A 21,195-nucleotide genomic window follows, 5' to 3' on the forward strand; every position below is an offset into this window, starting at 1 on the left:
AAGTTACTCTTCCTGAGCTATTTATTCACTGGAATTGCACAGCTGTTCCCACTGCAGCCACTGTACTCTCAGACTGCAGCTAGTACACCATACAAAACCAAAGTCAAAACTCTCCTACAGACTGTGATGGATCAACCTCTGCTTCCCAGGTATACGACCTGTTGGCATAAGCAAACAAATGTTCAAAGTAGACTCTTCTGTGAATCAGAGACCCTGAAGAAAACGCTTTAAGACACGTACATGCAGCCTGATGTCTGCACCCACTAGCTGTGACTAAGCATGTGTGAAACAGCAGGAATCTGGGCCTCACTTCCCTAGCTGGTAGAGTGGGCAGAATGTCTGATGGCAAATATGAACTATTCTGTAAGTAAAACATTATCATTTTAACGCAGTTACTTGTCACAAGCATTCCTCATACTACTTTACTACCTAGAACAGTTATCAAACCATATATGCTAGTGTTCAATGACAAGCAAGTCAAATGTAAATTCGTACAATGGGGTATATGTTAAAGATGCTACAGCAAATTAGAAAATTGTAATAGAAAAATCTAATTCCATAAAGTTACAGCAGAATTTTCAGCTAATCATTTAGTTTATTATTTCAGAATAATTAGGCCACAAGGCTCTACTCACAACTGACATGAAGTCTGGATTTATTATGTCTGGGAAGGAAAAGAAGAAATCTGATAGCAGGTTATAAAAAAGCTTCCAGCATTTGCACTATTTATTGATTTGCAGTTATTAAACAGGAGAGAGAGTCACAATTGCAACAGAAATAGCTTTGGCACAAAGAAAGTCATTTTGCACATAATTTTATGATGGCATACATGACGGTGCTATAGTTACAGTGAGGATTGTAGCTATAAATTTCCTGCCACGTCTGCATTTAGAAACTGAACAACAATTTTGCCATGGTGCTTTTTTTTTCCCTAATAGGAGATGATAATGAAAAAATCTTTACAAATAATAACAAAAGTCAAATATAAAAGCACACTCAACTGCAGAGTCAATAATTCTAAATACATTTAAGACCCAACCTTACACAATCAATATATTCAACTCCTACACGTTAGTGACCTACTAATGTTGAATGTCGTATGACTGGCTCTTGCTATTGCACATTGGGTTTGCACAGCTCTGCAGTTAAACATACCTTATATTTTTTTGGTAGAACAGCAACAACTGTGACATTGAAACTATTTGTTTACTGTTTCTTATATATAGCACTTCTAAGCAAATTCTATGGCCAGAAAAATATAGGGCCCTTGTTCTATACAGTATGAACTTTAGGCCAAAGAAAACACTCTCTGTTATGCAGAGTTTAGGAAAATAAGCACAGTACTGATAAAAATAGGAAAGACCGCAATGATATTCAGTTATTTTTCATTAGGTAAGTTGTAAATCATCCTTTTTTTCCAGACTGTAATAGCACTTGTTCAATTACACCAAAACATTTGGTCCTCTCTCACCTAATGAATTGAACTAAGAGCTGCAGAAAACAAATGCCAAGTAGAACAGATTCAGAATTCTGGTGTAAAGCAATCATCTGAACAAATTTTAATGTCTGTTTTATTTATCTTTATTACACAGATAATTAGCAATTAAGTTAGCTACAAAGTATAGAAGTTTAAATTATGTTGAAAGTGCAAAGCATGAAAGTTAATCAACTTACTTATCAACTGAATCAGTGTATTCTGCAGAGTAATGTGAGTGACAGATTTCACTCCTGTAGCTTTCCATCCTTTAATGCAAAATACCAGAAATAAAAAATGGGAAACACACACTCTGAAAATATTTCCCAGCACCAGAGCCGTTCTTAGTATGGTTTTTTTATACCATAGTTCATACGACTCTGTGCATGTAAGGAGCCAGGAGGATATTATAACATACTGCTAACTTACTGTAATCACATGGTTCTCAAAATAATACGGATTATAGAAGAAAAAGTAGGCAAATCCATACAAGCAGGAAAAGCATTAATACAACCTTCTGCTCTTTTTTTTTTTTTTTTTTTTTTTTCCCAAACTGTTGATAAGACAGGAGCAGGAAAATGAAAGTCTTGTTAAAGTAGGTGCTTGTCTACGAGTACTGATGATTTTACTCATTTAAAAAACTTACACTAATGTTACTATTTTCAATCAAAATCAAGAACACGGTTTATCATATAATATTGCATATAGTTGGTTACTGAGAATTCATAAAATAGAATTGTTCATCTCAACTAAGCCAGATGAAAGCCAGATTTTCATTAAAATGAAATATCAATGTCTTGGTGCTACTTTAATGTAATTCCTTCATAACAGACATATAAAGAAGTCAGCATAATGCCAGTAGCAGCATTCATGCACTATACTATAGCATAATTTATGATCAATAAACACTGTTAAACACTAACAAAAAAGTTAACATTTCAGTCCATAATAAAGACTGTGTCCCTAAGTAACAGAATATGTACTATAAAAGCTGCCATTATAAAAAATGCACTTAATGTTTCTGTCTGAATAATCTACTTTAAAAAATCTTCCAATATCTTGCTTTTATAACTACAGAAAATACTATTTTAAAAGTGAAATTAAAAGAAAATTAGGCACATTTATATTTTGTAAACTGTAATAAAAAGCACACACATAGGCCAGTAAAATTGAAGCAGTTACTTTCTCTTCATAAAGGCCTGCCTTTTTAACTGAGTCTAACTGCTTAGATATTAGGCAGGAAATGTAATGCTAAGATAAATTGTTACCAAATTTAACAGGGTTCTAGATTTTTAGTTGATATAGAGATTCGTATTTAGAATATTTTTAATACAATTTCTTTCCCTCCAGAATGAAATTCAGGAACTCCTTCTTTTACTGTTTTCCTTCCTAATCACAAGAAGAGGAACTGAAGATCCCTGTAGTACCGACTACATCTTTTTCATTACTATAATAGAGCAGAACTCTGCATTGTGGCATTATCTTGCTTTCACCTGGGTCAGAGTCAAGGATACTGATAGAAATTTCAAGAACTCTTTCATTCAGAGGACTGTTTGGGTAACTCACTCCTGAAAGATATAATCCAAGAAAATTCCCAAGCAATTGACTAAGGCCCAATTAATTAGGAAGTGAACTTTAATCTAAAGGAAATCTGAACAGAGACACAACTGAATTTAGCACAGTTCTGGAGAGAAACAAAAGCAACATGGTACTGTTACAGACAATTTCCCACTGGAAAGACACAATTAAAAGTTATGTATTCAACATCTTCAATGGTTAGAAACTACTGAAACACAGAGAGAGCAGTAGAGGAAAACAACAGAAGACAAAAGTCTGTGCGCAGTATAGGAGATAGGCTTCTGAACAGCTAAAATGTTGGCTAAATCTAGTATGACTTACTCCGATTTAACAAGGCTATTTTTACAAATACAAAATTGAATTTCTTAGCAGACAGTGACTTAAGTCTGAAATTCACATGGAAATTTGGTAAAACTAAATATTTTCTTATTAAAAAGGGCATTTTGATCATTTCAGATCACAAAAGAGAAACACTTAATAAATCAAAAGAGTTTCTTCAAGGAAAACTGCCACCAAATAAAGGGCATTACTTCCCATTAAGGTGAAAATCTGCGCTTAGCTTAACTGAACTAGGTGACCATCAGAAACACCAGAAACAGTAACAAACAACAGCATCAACAGCTGGAAAAAAAGTAAGCCATTCTTGGCAAAGTATATTACAATCATACATTCATTATATTCAAATCCCAATGGGCAAAAGCAGGTTATGAGCAAGAAACATGTTTGCAGCAGTTGCCACAAAGGCACACCACCAAACACAGAAGGAGATGCGAGATATATGCTTAATCAAAAGAGGGTATTAGAACATCTTCAACTGTAATCAAAGAATCAAAAATGTTCCTAGTGGGCTCTCTTCTGCATTCACACAGGCAGCTTTCAAGAAAGCAAGCATCTAAACATAAACAGCAGGTCGATGTTAAATGCATACCTTCAAAGAATGAGATTACAAAATGGTCCTGTACAGAGAAGACTCAGAAGAATTAGCTAGTTTAGAAGGAATCATTTTTAAAACTCATTGTAAATAGCACTCACTTAATATTTCTGATGTAAGTTTAAAGCCAAATAAGCCAGATGAGTATTCAAAAGAAGGCCGTAATAGCATTACCACTGAAGGAAATTCTGTGTACAATTCCACTAGCCAAAATTGCTTCATTATTTGAGTAGGATTAATAGATACAAACTTAAGCCATTCTCTTATATGAGAACCCTGTACCACCATGTGCAGTGATATAGGGTGACCATAAATGAGTTAAATGAAAATGAGCCTCAGACTATGCCCAGAAATTGCCAGAGCAGGGAATGCAGAACAGGGACCCCTGGGGTGATCAAGCATGAAGATTATAATGGAAGACAGTTTTATTGTAGCAGAACATAGCAAAAGATCATGCAAAACATGACATCATGTTGCAACAGTTCCTCAATGTAGAAATTGTTTTCTAATCAAAAAAGCAAGGGGAAAACACTTAGTCCTTTAATGCTACCAGGCAGTAAATAGCATACAAAGTATCAAACTCCCCCTGGTTCACACTGTAACAAGGTATAGCCTGAACAGCAACAGACCCTCAAAAGGCAGATGAAATCTTTCTTCCTATACTGTAATTATGTTTAATTCCACTTGACTGGTATAGCTTTTTATACTCCATACTTCAGTGAACAGCTGGAGGACAGCAACGGCTTACAACACTATAAAAAGTTTTGCACCTATGTTTAAATTTCCAGAGGGCACAGCAAGCAAAAAGGAAGGAAGTAAAGAAAAATACAAACATCCCATTCTTTCCTCCCAGGTATTTGCAATGGCTACAGCAAAGTAGAGGCCACGTATTTCACATTAGGACAAAAGCAAGACTACTTCAGCTTCTTTATAGTGGCTTATAAACATATTGTGCCAGAATATGCTATAAGTACTTGAAGGAAGAAAATAAAAAACAAACAATAAAACAAAGGATTTGTGCTTGTCATTCTACCATGAAATTATCTTTAAAATAATAGCCTAATTTTTCAAGAATGGACAAATGCATGATAGTTTTTAAAAAGGTCAACTTTTCTTTTTTTCCACAAAACAGTCAAAAAAAATTGCAAAAAAAAAAAAAAAAAAAAAAAAGACCCAACAAACAGTTCAAAAATAACAGAAAGCAAGGAAAGAGAGAGAAATTACGCCCTTTAAAGCATAACCCAGTGACAGCACTACTATCACTAGTACAAAATGTCTTTTTTAAACTTACCTCTCCTCCATTAACATACTCCATCACAAAACACAAACGATCCTTTGTCTGGAAGGAATATTTCAAGGACTTGCAAAGAAAACAGCAAAAACAAAACAATTATCAATTTGTATTAACTTGGTTTCTTGCACTTTAACAAAATCTGATTTTATCTTCTTAACCAGAAGATTAACTTTTCAATATTGACTTCATTTTGCTGGGAAAAAAAAAAAAGATATCAAAGAAAATCTGCAGATGCAGATATGGCCTAAAATTAAGAAACGTAGTAAAACAAAATCATAATGCAGCTCACATAACTTAAGATAGTTGTTTTACTAAATCAGGAAGATATAAAGATACACCTGCACTGACATCTCTGCATGACTTGAGTACAATTATGCCTACTTCTGCTTATCTTTACACTCTAAGAAACTTCTGAAGAACTTGTTGACTTGAGTTCAAGAATATTTTGGCCAAGGAATGAAACTGAAGTCCTTTGCTTTATAAGGGTTTAATTTTTCTACATGAGGAAGTTTCCATGTTAGGCATTCCTTTTTTTTTAATAGGAAAAAATATATTTTTCCCCTCCTCACAATAATTCAATCTTTTGAAATCAATGAAAAGATTTTCTAATACGTTCTCAAAGAACAAGATTAATAGTTACTTCTACAGAAGTAATTTGTCATGCATATCAAAATTCTCCTCTTCTTTTCAGAATTTTCTATTAGATATTAACCAAGTGAAGACAGACATTGAAATAGCAGTGGTTAAATTTTGTTGCTCCACGAGTTGCTTCTGCTGAACTAATTGCTATTTCATCATTTTATTGAAATCTCTGTAGATGAAGTTTTCTTAATAAAAATAACTTCCGGGATAAATACGTAAATCACGTTTTAAAGTGTTCATATATAAAAAGTTCTGAACAGTTACAATCTACGTCAAAATGTGTTTTCAGTACATTTAGGCATTATAAATTTATTAGAAATTTTATTTCTGAATAGTTAAATAAGTACAAAACCATTATACATCTTCATGAGAAAGACTTCAAAGTTTGTCTGTAAGTTACGTCCATACTGGAATGCCCAACATGTAGAAAATACCTATTTAAGCTCTAATGGCACATAATATTTAGTTCCTAATACTTACTGTTAAAAAAGGATGTCTGGTGTTTTTCAATACTCTGCTTTCTGTAAGTGTATGAGCCACTTCATCCTAAGAAGCAAAAAATACAAGAAGTAGGTTTTAATTAAGATACAAAATTGCTGTTAGTTTATTACAAGGAAAAGTTAATACTTCCAGAAACACACATCTACACTGAAGACATGAAAAATGAATGAACTTGCTCACTGAATGAAACTAAAAAAAACCCAAAACAGTAAAAGTATTAATTTGTTTTTAGAAAAAAATGTAAAGTAAAATAAAAAATTCAGCAACATACAATTTAACATATTTGATTTTTCTTCAAATATTGCTTTAAAATGAAGTCTTAAAGTTTACAACCACTGCAGGGCAGGAAAAAACAATAATCTTGGATTTGGTCTTTTCATAATATAGCCATCAGACCTGCAAAGTCATCAGAAATGTAAAGCTCTCATGTGCATCATCTGAATGATGAACACAGGCTGAAATTAAATCAGTTTGCAGGAAAGGTACACAGCTAGTAGCTGATAGGCAATCATAGAACAAAGTCTAATTTTACAGCATTTCTTTCTTTTTTTTAACATTGTCTTGGTGTTTGTTTTTCTTTAAAACCATTCAGCCAAAATGGAAGAGTGTCCATGCAAAATCCCTCCTCAACCTCTGTGTGATCCTACAGAAATCACATGAGAAGCACTTCTCTGGCCAAGCCTGCCCTGCCTCCTGGAAGCAAGTCGAAAGATGGCCAGGGAATGCCCTTCCCCATTTCCAGCCAGGTTTAGAAAACACAGCAATTCAGAGCAAGACAGTTGCACTCTCCTGTCCCTCAGCCTAAATCACAGGATTGCCATAAACCCCATGCCAAATGGAAAGAAACTCAGCTCCAGTGCATACTAGTGCCTGGGAAAGCTCATCTGCCCTCTACCTGCCAGCTATCTCTCCCTCCAGAGCCCTCTCTTGCCTTTCCAGGCAAGGAATGAGCCTAGATGAAGGGCTCAAGGCCATAGGGACAGATTATGGCCAGTGTTGCCCCCACATTGCCAAGGGCCTGACCTAAAAAGCCAAGAAGCACCCTGCTAGTTTTTGCCATTGACCGTGGCGCTAAGCATCAGCTGAGTATTATACTGAACTCAAGACAAACCTGGTGACTAAAACACCAACCATAACACCACATACGTAAATTTATTTAGATGGAATATGCTTTAATATTGCCGCAAGTAATACTAACGTAAGATTACTGTCCTGGGCATGCTTATGCTCAGCTCTGAAGATAAGGTATCATTAAACTAATTTACTAATTAAACTATTATTAAAGTAAACACAGATGTCAGGAGTTTTAAGATCATGCTTTAAAAACTGTCAAAATAGGGAGTTAAAAAATAACAAGAGTTCTCAGTAATAAACTCTGATGCCATCCAGTTAAGTAGTAGTGCATTATTGAGTATAGACACTACAACAACGTACTGGGAGAAAAACAAAAATTGCTTCAAAGAGAAAAGCTATTCTAAAGAATCATTCGTACAACAAAATCAAATAAATCACTTTATCTTGGATCTGACTGGCAATCTGTAATAAGCAGTGATGTTGCAACAACAAATTCAAGAGGCTCACCACCCATCTTTCTAATCTTCAATAATGTGGATTTAGTCTGCAATATGAAGTGGATAAAAAGCCTATTCTCAGATTCAGACTCCAATTGAAAAAGCAGGGAGAACAGTGCACCATTCATAAACTCAGTGAATTTTATAATATGTTAATGACCTGAGGATAGAGATAAGGGCTTATCTACAAATAAACTTTTAATACATACTTATACAACATTGTAGTGTATCCCTATAGAGACTTTTTACGCTACAATGATCAAGTTATTTTAATCATTACTTATTTACTTCCACCTGTTGGTATAATTTTCAATATTGTTAAAGCAGAATTTAAGAAATACACATTCCTGCTAATTTTACTATTAAGCATCAATTTAGTTTGTACTTTTTAAGTTTCCAAGTGCACACAAAATCGATTTGCTACTGACACTATTCATGTCAGAAAGAATATCACTGAGGTGATATTGACTGTTTTCTGTAACTCTCATTCTTCGTCAGTTCTGATCTGAGTAAAAACTACCTAAACTGCTATTGCCTTCATGAGAAGAAAAAATAAAAAGGAATCCACACTTCTCTGGTGAATCATGAGGTTTATATCAGGCAAAAAAATGAAGAATAAGCAAAACAGAAGCTGGTTTTCACGAAGCTCAAAGAAATGTAATCGCCTTTGAGGTTTCTATTCCTTTTTCAAATTTAATCAAGACTGATCAACACATTCAAAAGCTATTAGAATGAGAATGACAGGCAGACAAACGAACAGTGAGATAGCTTGCAGAACTCTGTAGCCCTTCTTTTCATTCACAAGTAGAAAAACTGGGAAACATTTTAATGAATGAATATTTGAAAATACATATAATCCACAACTGTTGTCATCCACAGTCAGCTTCCAGGAACACTGGTATTACTTGCCTCAAGCATTCAAGAAAGTTCAGTCAGGCTCACATCCCTCAAAAACCTCTTTACTTAGTAATCACAATTATTTTTAATTGTATAACGATGACAACAGCAAGTACTGTTCTTGTTCCCAAAGTTGTCTTGAGCAAGTAGGGTTCAAAACTTTAGCATTCCGAGAAACAAAGTTCAGATCTTCAAGTTAAAGCTGGATAGAATTATCACCAACCACAAGGGCCAATAATGTTACATAAATCCAATGTGACTGACAATTTCAATTTAAATAATTTCTACAGACTTCAGCCTCAGATTTCTTTTTTGTACCTCAAAAGCTGGAACAATAAAATTGTTATTCCCATGCACGGCTAATCTTATCTAACAAACCAGGAACAGCATATTAAATCAAATTAATTAAATTAATTAATTAAATTAATTGTATTTGTCTGACTAAACTTGCAATTCACTTTAAAAATGTTTAAGTACATAACATACCCTACAATGTACTTTTTCTATTTATAAGCTTAGATGGCACAACTTTCCTGCACAGTGAATTCTGTAAGCGCTTTAGCATGCTCTAGGTTACTGAACAGCGGAAAAATGAGTAAAAAGATCTGTACATGTTAATTTTGTTAACTGTTGTTTTCTGAAGATACACATATATTCTATTAAAATCAGTTACCGTAAAAAAAAAAAAAAAATCAAATATAGCTTACTATAAGATGCTGATTATTCCATTAAAAAAGAAGAGAGAAGAAAAAGAGAGGGGAAGGGGAAGAAAAGGAAAAAGGAAAAAGGAAAAAGGAAAAAGGAAAAAGGAAAAAGGAAAAAGGAAAAAGGAAAAAGGAAAAAGGAAAAAGGAAAAAGGAAAAAGGAAAATGGAAAAAGGGGGAAGGGGGAAGGGGGAAGGAAAAGAATTAAAAATACAACCTTCCTTACCTTTGCAATAATTACTTCTTTTTTCAAAATCTTCATAGCATAGTATTTCCCACTAGCCTTCTCTCGGACCAGGATAACTTTGCCAAACGTGCCTTTGCCCAGTAGTTTTAAATAATCAAAGTCATTCATTGTCTACAAGGAGCAAAGAACAAGCAAGAATTAGCAAGACTTAAGCTATGCAGTTCCAAAATATATTAAAAATGCTTCTGCAAACAACCAAATGGTATTACCAATATAAACAGAACAGTTCACAAAATCTGAGCCACACACACAAATCAGTATAAAGTTGAAGTTAATCATCATGGACTTAAAACACTGCCTTAACTGATTTTCCAAAATCTACTGCAGTGTGCTACAACTAGAGATGCACAAAACCAGGGAAATTTACAAGTAAGTAAAAAACAAATTAATTATAAGCCTATATATGTATTGATACATAATTAATACAAGAAGTTTGTATTGGTTTTAAGATAAATAATTATGAAACATTTTCCTGTCAAAATGAAATCGCTGATAATAGCGAACTCTAGGAGTCTGCATCATGAACATATTTTAGAACCATAAGACAATCATTGCTCAAGCTCAGGCAAAGTACGTAGTTCAGCTACAATTGTACCTATCTTTTTAATATTTAGCCAAAGCCTAAAACAATTACTTCTCTATAAATATCTTTCAATTTCAGACACTGATTCAAGTACTCATTAGAAATATTTACTATGACACTACTATCCTTTCAATATATTAGCCTTTTGTTTATCAGAATTCTAAATTTATCTTCCATTTAATCTTTCTGCAGTCATATTCCTGCAATCTCAAACTTCAAATAATTTTGAGCTTTCTTCTTTGATTAGGAAGGAGGAGTAAAACTATAAGAGTAAAAAAAAAATACACTGATTTATTACCAGAATCTATTCAAACCTTGAGTCTGTTCATAGAACTGTTTTTCTTAGCTCTGCAAATAACCACAGGACATATAAACACAGAACCTTTTCCTAAGGTTGTAAAACACTCATTAAGTGATGGAGAGTGGGTGGAATTAAAGGTTTTTTCTGCAAGGGGACAATGCTGTCTTTACCAGAAAGTACAACCATCAATCTGTAAAGCTACTCCAATGATATAAATATCAAGTAATAGTTAGTAGTTGCTTTTTAATAAATTTTGAGGATATGCAGTCAATCTGAGGGTAGATATTTCCAAAATGGAAGGAACATTATTATTTATACTCTTAAATGAAACATTCAATCTAATAAAAGTATTCATTGTTAGTTAAAATAAGAAATACAAGAAAGTGTCAGAAAAAAAAAAAACAGTGATAAGGAAATTACACATGTTCTAAAATAAACAGATCAGACAGAACAAAGCTTGAATAACAAATTCATATTCTTCAGGAGACTTTCAAGATGACTTTCATTCTGTATATTATATATCACCTACTACATTGACAGTTTTTAAAATATCATTTATTATCTAATTCCTCTTAGCTACCTCAAAACACAAGGGGAGCATTAAGAGAATAACGAAAGAAATGATGAAAATATACATGGATTGTCACTACAAGCCAAAATTTTAGTTTTGCTTGAATTCTTTCCATTAAATGTGTATTTCCACTCATATTCATAGCTAGGGATTCCAATAGCAAAATACAAAACAGGTCACAGTAACTAATATGGGAAAGTCACAATTTACAGAAAAACAGATCTGTTGCACATGTACATGCATGCATACTCATAAACATGCAAACAAAACTTTCTCTTATCTTAGCTAAGTCCCTCTATTGTCCCACTGTTGACTGGTCAAAAACAGCACCATTTTTTGCTTGTATCAATTCAAAAGAAATACATTCAAGGTCATGTGTTCTAGCTTTGGAATTTCTGAAACTTACTCTATTAAAGAACATTGTCAAAATATTCTTCTTCTTACCATTAACGGATATAATGTATACGTAATGCTGTGATCCAAATGCTACGTGGCAACTGCTATTCCATCAACTAAAAGGAACATTTCTCAAATATCACAGTCAGTATTTTGAAAAGTCAGAACATCTACTTTGATAGTTTTATGATAACCATCAAGCAAAAAGAAACCGTCTTTAAGTTAAAGCATTGAAAACTGTCAAAATTCACACTGGTAAGTTCCCAGGTCGGATGTGGTTCTGGGCAGCCTGGTCTGGTGGCTAGCAACCTGCGTGTGGCAGAGAGGTTGAAACTGGATGATCACTGTGGTCCCTTTCAACCCAGGCCATTCTACGATTCTATGAAATTCAAAATGCATTTAAAACACAATTCAGGCAGAAGATGAGTAATCCAGAGCACAGTTCACCCTAACTTCGTACTGCATTCCCCCACACAGATAAGCCAACAGCTTTTATGACAAAGAATACCTAATGAACATAAAAGTTCATCACTTCTAACTGTCAAAAATTTGTCGGACCATAAGCTGCAAGGAAGGGGTAACTTTTTCCATAATTCCAATCACCCTTGAGAGGCTGAATTTAGAGAGAGAACATCTGAGTTTGAACAAAGACAGTTCATAATAGCAGCCCTTTGCCTGTACACAGAAGGAGGATATTGGCTCAACTGACCACAGATATGGGCTTGATGCTAAGGGCAGCAAGCCAGTCAAATTGAAACTCATTTGCCTAAAATTTGTTTACATCATCCATCAAAGCAGTCATGAATCTAGCTGCAATCTTGCTAAAAACAGATTTTTTAAAATGCAGATTTATAAAAGGAAGGTAATACTTCTGAGAGATTTTGAGTCGTGGCTTAACAGCAGGTTATGGTAGCAGTGATAGTTCTAAGAATAAAGTATCCTGATGCTGTCATTCTTTAAAAGCTTAGCAGAAGGCTTAGAGATGATATTCAGTGCAGGGTAACTCAAAGAGTCTGCCAAAGAACACAAGACCTTGAGAGATAAAAACACAGATGCCACAGCTAAGAGCGTACTGAAAACTGGTGAAAAAATTGAAATACTTCCTAAACCTGAGAATGTTGGTAAGCAAATTTGGAGGCTTCCGTAAGATTGATTTCTGTTTTCTTCATAATTTTCCCACTTTTTTCATTCCTACTGAACCCTGAGAAGTGTATTTTTTTACTCATTATGTTGTACTTCAGCTTCTCTGAAAAAACCCACTCTTTATTCACGCTGAACCCTGAAAAACAAATTCGCAAACAAATAACGGAAAACTGTCCGAAGAACTGCATGATATTCAGCTTTCTGTAAAGCCTACTTACTCTTGCTATGTATTTTCTTTTCAAAACAATACACTTTACTGTGGTTATTGAAATTCCTACCAATCAAAAACTACTTTTAAAATATTCCTGATATACACAAGGAGTACATGACTGGGAATTTTCATCTGACTTCATCCAGAAGAAATTTTACTTAACAGAAATAGTCTAGCAAGGAATAAAAGCAGTTTGCTAATTGTTTTTTGTATTTGAAATGTTAGTGATTATATTACTGTGGAACTTCAGTGGCACACTGGCACCATTAAAGAACTGCAAAATAAAAAGGTGTATTTGGCTCTTCCAAATAATACGGACAGAAATGCTGCAGAGATGTTGCTGCCAGGCTGTTCAAAGCAAGTTCAATTACTTAAAGACTGTTTTCTTTGTAAACCTGTTGCTACTTTTTTTTTTTTTTTTTAAAGAGAAGAAACAGACCCACTTCTCTCTGTCTTACTTCTTAATCTGATTATGCTCTTCTACTCATATGAATACCATCTGGTGCGTGCACAAGCAAAATTCACTGTGTGCAGATACAAAATCAGGTGACTAAACAAGCTTTTTGGACATAGTATGCGAAAAAGAATTGTTGAAATTGAAAGAAACCTAATATAAAAAAGGCAACACATTAACTAGATATAACTGAAGTGGTTCTGATTCTATTAACAAATACAAATGCTTAAGCAGAAGTTTTTCAGAAACAGTTCTACAAAAAACTACATCCTCTAATTTCAATTAATACAAAAGGAGCAACAAGGGAGTCCCCTTTATTAAGGTCACTCAGGACACATTATTAAAAAAACTTCTGAGCACTTTTTGCTAGGTTTTCCATAAGTTTTAAATCTGAAGTGGAATTTTGAGTTTTGGCAGAAAAAAACTTCCTTGATGCTATCAGTGTGCTTTTCAGTGGCTACACACACTTCATTCTGAACTATCATTAGGTGTTGAATATCACCTTTTTTATTTCACATTTGATTTGTAGTTTGCTCTTGGTTTGCTGAGAAATACATTATATTTATTCAATAGCACAGCACATGCACTATCCTGGAATTTTAGTTGGGTGCATTGGAATTTTACTTGCTACTTACAGCGTAAGCAGCAAGAAAGAAACAGAACTGATCTTCCACCTACCCTTATTCCCATAACACTTTCGTTGTATGGGAAAAGCACTGTGAACAAGGAGAGCATACGTTTCAGATAAACAACTGATATTAGACCACATTTATTTTGACACCTTGAAAACTCTTGCTGTTATGCAGTGTTTTTGTAGTCTACTAGGAGGATACACAAGCGTGGCATAGTGGTCAGATCTTTAAAAGAGCAAACCCAAATCCCTTCCATAATCATACTGCCTCTCATAAAGACTGACACATCTTGAACACAGCCTCCGTCTTGCTGTCACTTATTATATTTTACCCTGGAGCACAATCACTAAATCTCTGTGCTGCGAGGCTAAAAGTTCAGTGTCAAGCTCTCCAACCTGACAGTTCATGATGAGAGTATTGTCATGCCTGTATGTGATTAGTTTTTCTTTTTTAAGCAGTGAAAAAAAGCATAGAAAATTATGTACAATGAAACTACATGAAATAACCATGCTTGTATTGCAAACTCATGTTCTCAAAACTTAGGAAATGACAGAATTAAGATTTCTTGTAACACCCTATTCCTAAGGACACAGCTGTCAGCCACTGATCTTTCTATAATTCTTGCCTCATAATTCTTGCAATGTTCATGATTCTTTTTCACTGTCGATCATTAAGACACGTTCTGTGATACTAGCTAAGATTATTTTGCTGTCTGCAGACTTCCACTTAATTTTGCACAGGTTTCATTTTGTAGCTAGAAAGAATGAAGCCAATCCTATAGAATCCTGTTATTATTTCTCATGTAATTTCAATGCATTTTTTGAGTCTTGTCAATCCTGTCTAATAACTGAGAAACATCCACTCAAATTCTTCATTATTCTTAAAGAGTAGTTTGTACATCCAGAAACATAGGACAAAATGGAAACCCAAAATAATAAGGCGAATTTTACATGACACAATATTTGAAACATAATGTGTTTATCCTGTTGACTCTGGAGATATAACTACAAGCGTGCTATAGACAGCACTGTACACATTCCTACTTACTGCAGAAGCTGTGAAGGATTCCGAAGAAAGAAGATACTGTTTTCACTGAAAATTAAAGCAAAGTTCTTGCAAAAAAACAGCAAAAAAAAGGTCAATAAAAGCTAAATTCTGCTATCCTTTCTCATGCAAATCATTTAATTTGTACTGGGCATTACTTGCATGAGAAAGTGGGTAAACACTTTTCTGAAGAAAATATTTTATTGCCATACTTCTGGAAGAGTAAACAAACATAAAGGGAAAAACAAAAGTAATATTCAAAAAACAAGCAGATTGTTTACATGTGTTTGAATGGTTGAACTCTGCCTTTGAAAGGTGGTGTACCAGACAGCATAACAAATAAATAAAATTAGAGCAGTACAGCTTTATTGAAATAAGTATGTACTTCTATGCTTGTAGTACACTGAAATTTATGTAGAGATATTATTGCATCTGTATCCTACTAGATCACTTTGCAGAAGTTACTTACATATTAATCTTATTAGTTATTTTTGAATGTCATTACCTTTCTTTTATGATGAGTTGTTGAAGCATCCATCTCCTCTTCACCTATATTGTCTATTTGTGAAGTTGGACTACAGTTCATCCTTTCCTCTTCCTGCCTCTGAAGTCTGTCTGCTACAGCCTGGATTGCTTCTGTCCATTCTTCCCTATCATGAACAAGTCAACAATCTTATTAGAAACTTCTAAAATTCATCCAAATAATTTGTTTATATTGTTTTTTACATGCTTCAACATGCAGTTCTCATGTCACACAGCCAAAGTCTCATACAATTCAATATTTTCAATTTCCTTCCATATTCTGCATGATGGATGAGGTGCTAAGGTTGATCAGTATCAAAAAGAATCAGTGCTTAGTTTATTTCAAGAATTAACGGTCTCTGATTTTATAAATACTTAAATACTAAAAACTTGAAAATTCTTCTCAGAGTTATAACACTACTCAGAACTTAGCATGTCATGTCCTACCTGACACACAGTATATGATAACAATCCAGTCAAGAAATGTCCCCCCTCACCATAAGAAAATAATTGAGATTTATTAATAATTAATAATAATTCAAATGTATTAATCTACAGTATGTGTTCAACTCTTTGTCTATTCCCTCTTAAACTGTTTGGCTATTTTCAAATTCCCCCGAGAATCAGAGGTTCTCAAAAATAATTAAATTCCAAAAAGCATCAGGAAAACAATAGAATTTAAATGGTAGAATTTAAAATGGTATAAGTGAATATACTAATAAAAGAAGAAACAATGCAAAAATGGAAAAGAATTCTGGCCCAGAAAGTATTTGGGCTCACTGACAGGGCATTAAACTAGGGTTAAAGGGGGTAAAAGCAAGCCTGCCCATATGCTGGTGTGAGACAGTAGAGCTAAGCTAGAGAGACAAGGTGCTAGTGGGACTACAGGCTTTTTAGAAGGGATAGGTGAAGGAAAAGTGGGATAGTTGCCCTCTACATTTAGAAGCTGATAGACTGCAAAGAATTGTCCAAGAGAAACACTCAAGAACAGGTTGAGAGCTTGTGGCGTAAGAATAGGGATAGGTGGTGGCTGGTGTCTACTACAGGCTCCCCTTGATCAGGTGGCCTATTGATGAGGACTTCTTGCATCAGCTACAAGAGGAATTGTGATTGCAGGCCCTCATCCTGCTGGAGGATTTCAACCACCCATGGATCAGCTGGGACAACAACATGGTGCACTGCAAGCAATCCAGAAGACTCCTAAAGTCCATCAATGCTTTCTGCTTCAGGTACTGACAGACCCACCAGGTGTTGGACCTGGTGACTATAAAAGAGGTTAAGATCAGAGGTAGCCTGGGCTGCAGTGACCACATCCTAGTCAAGTTCATGATCTCAACGAACATGGGCCTGGCAAAGAGTGGAGTCAGGATTCTGAACTTCAGGAGAGAGAACTTTGGGCTGTTTAAGGAATTGCTGGATGAGATTCCCTGGAAAACTGTCCTTAAGGAAAAAGGAAGAGAACAGAACTGGCCTCACCCTCTGAAATGCCTTTCTGAGAGCACAAAAGGGCTCCAACTCCCAGAAGAAGAAATCAAGCAGACAAGGCAGAAAACCAGCATGGCTGAACAAGGACCAGCTGGTCACACTGGGGGAAAAAAGGAAAAGTACAAGCAGTGAAGCAGGGATGGATGGCCTGGGAAAAATACAGGGATACTGTCCTAATGTGCAGGGATGGGTTCAGGAATGCCAAGGCGCAGAAGGAATTAAACTTGGCAAGGAATGTGAACCACAAAAAGGGTTTCTTTAGTTACTTTGGGCAGAAGGGACAGGCAAAAGTGTACTCCCTCTGATAAATGGAAAGGGAGAGCTGGCTCCTCAGACATGGAGAAGGCTAAGGTACTTAATAAGTTCCTCGCCTAAGCCTTAACAGGCAGTCTCACGCTTCTCATGTCCCTGAACTTCTAAGCGGGAGTCAGGGGAGCAAAATTCCTCCCACTGCAAGAGTAGAACAAGTTCAAGACCATTTAATGAAGCTGAATGTGTACAAGCCTACAGTGCCTGACGACATGCATCCCAAGATTCTGAAGGAACTGTCCGATCTGGTTGCCAAACCATTTTCCATCATATTTAAAAAATCGTGGCTGTCAGGCAAAACCCCTGTGACTAGAAAAAGGAAAACATCGCTCCCATATTAAAGAAAGGGAGAAAGGAAGACCTGGAGAACTACAGGACACTGAGCCTCACCTCTATACTTGGGAAGATCATGGAGCAGATCATCCAAGGAAACACATTAAGGTACATGCAAGATGTGGAGATGATCTAAGATGGCCAACATTGCTTCACCAAGGGCAGACTGTGCCTCACTAATCTGGTGGCCTTCTATGATGAGGCCAGGCTCTTCTTGGCAGTGTGCAGCTATAAGACAAGAAGCAATAGCCTAAAACTTGAACACAGGAAGTTCCATACAAACATGCAAAAGAATTTCTTTACAGTAAGGGTGAAGGAACACTGGAACAAGTTGCCCAGAGAGGTCGTGGAGTTTCCTTCTCCGGAATTGTTCAAGATCCATGAATGCTGTCACGGAGTTGATCAGATCAATCTATGTCCGTGACAGGGGCGACAGGCCTCTGCCCTCCCCCCCCACCCCGGTCCCACAAAAATGGGAAGGAAGGAAGGAAGGAAAAGAGCAGCGGCAACAATCTATGGAGGAAAACTAATTTTACTATAATATTGGAATACAAGATAACACAATATATACAATTTAATTGAAATTGAGATTAATAAATCAGACAAGATGAGAGAGAGAGTTCCCGGGACCGAGTCAAACCTGAAAAGCTTGGAACGGCCAGGAAAGCACCTCCAGCACCCACTGCCAGACAGCAAGAGAGCGCCCCCCCCACCCGGAAGGGCCAGATCCCGTGACTTCTGTAATGTACAGGGATAGGTAGCTGGAATTGGGGCAGTGACACTTTAATGCCCCGTACATTACATGATGTTTTGATGTGGAATACTGAAACCATAAAAAAAAAAAAAAAAAAAAAAAACATAGAACCATGACAAATGCCCATCTATTCAATCTATTGTAGGGAACCTGCTTTAGCAAGGGAGTTGAACTCGATCTCTTGAGGCTCTTTCCAACCCCTGCAATTCTGTGATTCTGTGAAGAACTCTCTGAGGGCAGCCCTGCAAAGAAGGACTTGTGGGTTCTAACGGACAAAAAGCTGGACACAAGCCAGCAGTGTGTGCTTGCAACCCAGAAGCCCAACAGCATCCTGGGCCGCATCAGAAGATGGCTGTCCAGCAGGGAGAGGGAGGTGATTGTTCTACTCTGCCCTTGTGAGGCCCCATCTGGAGTGCTGTGTTCAGTACTGCCTGAGGCCCCCAGTACAGGACGGATAGAGTTGTTGGAGCAGGTCCAGAAGAGGGCCACTAAGATGATCAGAGGGATGAAGCACCTCTCCTATGAAGAAAGGTTGAGGGAGCTGGGCTTGGAGAAGAGAAGGTTCCAGGTAGACCTCACTGTGGTCTTCTAGTACTTGAAGAGAGCTTAAAAGCAGGAGGGAGACTGACTTTTTACATGGTCTGATCATAAACGGACAAGGGCAATGGCTTTAAACTAGAAGAAGGAAGATCTAGGCTAGATGTTAGGAAGAAATTTTTACTTAGAGGGTGGTGAGGTGCTGGAACAGGTTGCTCAGAGAGACTGTGGATGCCCCACTTCTGGAAGCATTCAAAGCCTGGTAGAGTGGGATCCTGAATAGCATGACCTACTAGTTGGTATCCCTGACCATTGCAGGAGAGTTGGAACTAAGTGATCTTCATGGTCCTCTCCAACCTAAGCCAATCTGTGATTCTATGAATAAAGCCAAATCATAGTATTGACCTCAAGAGGACAGGTGCATTCAGTGGGAAGACACAATACATCTAACCAGAAAAACAGAATGGAATATTTTAGTGAGATACACCATCACATATCTCCCATACGTACTTATGCTTTTAAAAAGTTAATTCTTGAGAGGGTGTTTATGTTTACTGAAAGAAGAAAAGCTAATAAACACCATAAAACAAATTATAACAAATATATTGCTTTCTGTGCCAAAAAGAACACATTAAGAAGACTAAAAGGAAAATCTAAGACAGTAAAGCTGAAAAAAGCTCCAAAGCAGGCTTCTATTCAAATTTTAACACTTTGGAGACATGTCATGACATAGTTTTGGCTTATTTGAACATACTCATCCCACTTGCAAGCAGTTCGCAGACTAGATATGAGCTCAGATTATATTTTACAGAAGCTGACTTATAAATTGTTCAAATAACTGTTCAGAAGTGCTTGGAATGTCAGAATTCTGCATACTGACTACTGAGCAATCCCAGCTGAGACTGCTGAAAATTGTGCATAACCAATACTGAAAAAGAAACAAAAATAAAATTCTCACCGTTCCTCCGGAGTGTCTACGTGGAACGTCCTCTCTATGACAGTGGTCCATTGAAGACATCTGATAATAAATGTGTTTGGCTTTGGTCGCTCTGTTTTCATTAGCTGACATTCTAGAGAAATACATTATATTTCACTCTTTATGTTTTCCAGGTAATGTGTGAAACGCAAATTACTTAGATAAGACACATATAGCTTATATATACCTAGTCAGCACATAAAAGAAAATACAGAACACCAATATAACCATGGGCTTGAACATAAGGTAGAAGAAATAAGTCAGAGGTATTGATGGAACTTGTACTGTTCCCCATACAAAATGTCATCTCCATTTGCAAATTAGGTCTATTACAAGGGTGAGAATATTATATCCCAGATTGCTCCAGTAGGGCAAGGTAACAGCAGTAGCCAAAGGCACAGTTTTCCATCTGTACCTGGCAGGAGTATGATGTTTTTCCTTCAATGGTAATCATGCCACAATTACAAGGGTACCATCACCTCACGATTAGATTTATTGTAAAATATCCTATCTGGGAGAATTCAGATGCTGAAATCAGTCTGATTATTAAACATAGAATTACCACCCACATGCCCACTGGGGCTGCCCCAGGAAGCCAGCTTGTTGTTCTTAGCACTCCAAGGCGGAAACAAGCCTATCTAGGCTGTTTCCCTCAAATATTTCTTTAAACACTTCCTACAATTCCCCGAAATAGTAATTTCAAATCTCTGCAAGCAAACTAATTTTTCCAAGCATTTTAGGAAATAATTTTAGCATTGTTTCTTGTCCTTCCAACCAATTTATTCCCTTCTTCAAGCAGCTATTTCTTTTAGACATCTGAAGACTATTTTGTTTCTCTTCAGTCTTCCCTGGCCTAAATCAATTAAGCCAGTCACAGGTTGCTCACAGGTTGTGCTTTCATATCTCAGATCTTTCCTGACACAGAAATCCAGACACACAGCAGACAACCTTCAATTCCTCTGTCACAAGAGCACAACACTATTAATTCAGTGGTTTGATAAGACTTGATGTTTGATGTTACATTTTACAACATTGCACACTACACTAAAACATTACATTTGTATGATGCAAAACACTGACCTACACTGACCAACTAAAATTTTTA

The 21,195-nt window shown here is 36.0% G+C and overlaps 1 protein-coding gene across 3 annotated transcripts in view; it reads right to left on the reverse strand.

Moving 5' to 3' along the window:
- AKT3 (AKT serine/threonine kinase 3) overlaps positions 1-21,195 on the reverse strand; it is a 144,504-nt gene that overhangs the window by 34,356 nt on the left and 88,953 nt on the right. For all 3 annotated transcript variants that reach the window (XM_052695735.1, XM_052695744.1, XM_052695753.1), the window contains exons 4-8: positions 20,073-20,184; positions 15,680-15,824; positions 9,819-9,950; positions 6,400-6,465; positions 5,275-5,343 (exon numbers count right to left, since the gene is read on the reverse strand). In XM_052695735.1, the coding sequence (XP_052551695.1) occupies positions 5,275-5,343; positions 6,400-6,465; positions 9,819-9,950; positions 15,680-15,824; positions 20,073-20,184 (524 nt within the window). The remainder of the gene's footprint in view (positions 1-5,274; positions 5,344-6,399; positions 6,466-9,818; positions 9,951-15,679; positions 15,825-20,072; positions 20,185-21,195) is intronic.

This window comes from Tympanuchus pallidicinctus, unplaced genomic scaffold (assembly GCF_026119805.1).
Source record: "Tympanuchus pallidicinctus isolate F22 unplaced genomic scaffold, pur_lepc_1.0 scaffold1, whole genome shotgun sequence".
Lineage (NCBI taxonomy): Eukaryota > Metazoa > Chordata > Aves > Galliformes > Phasianidae > Tympanuchus > Tympanuchus pallidicinctus.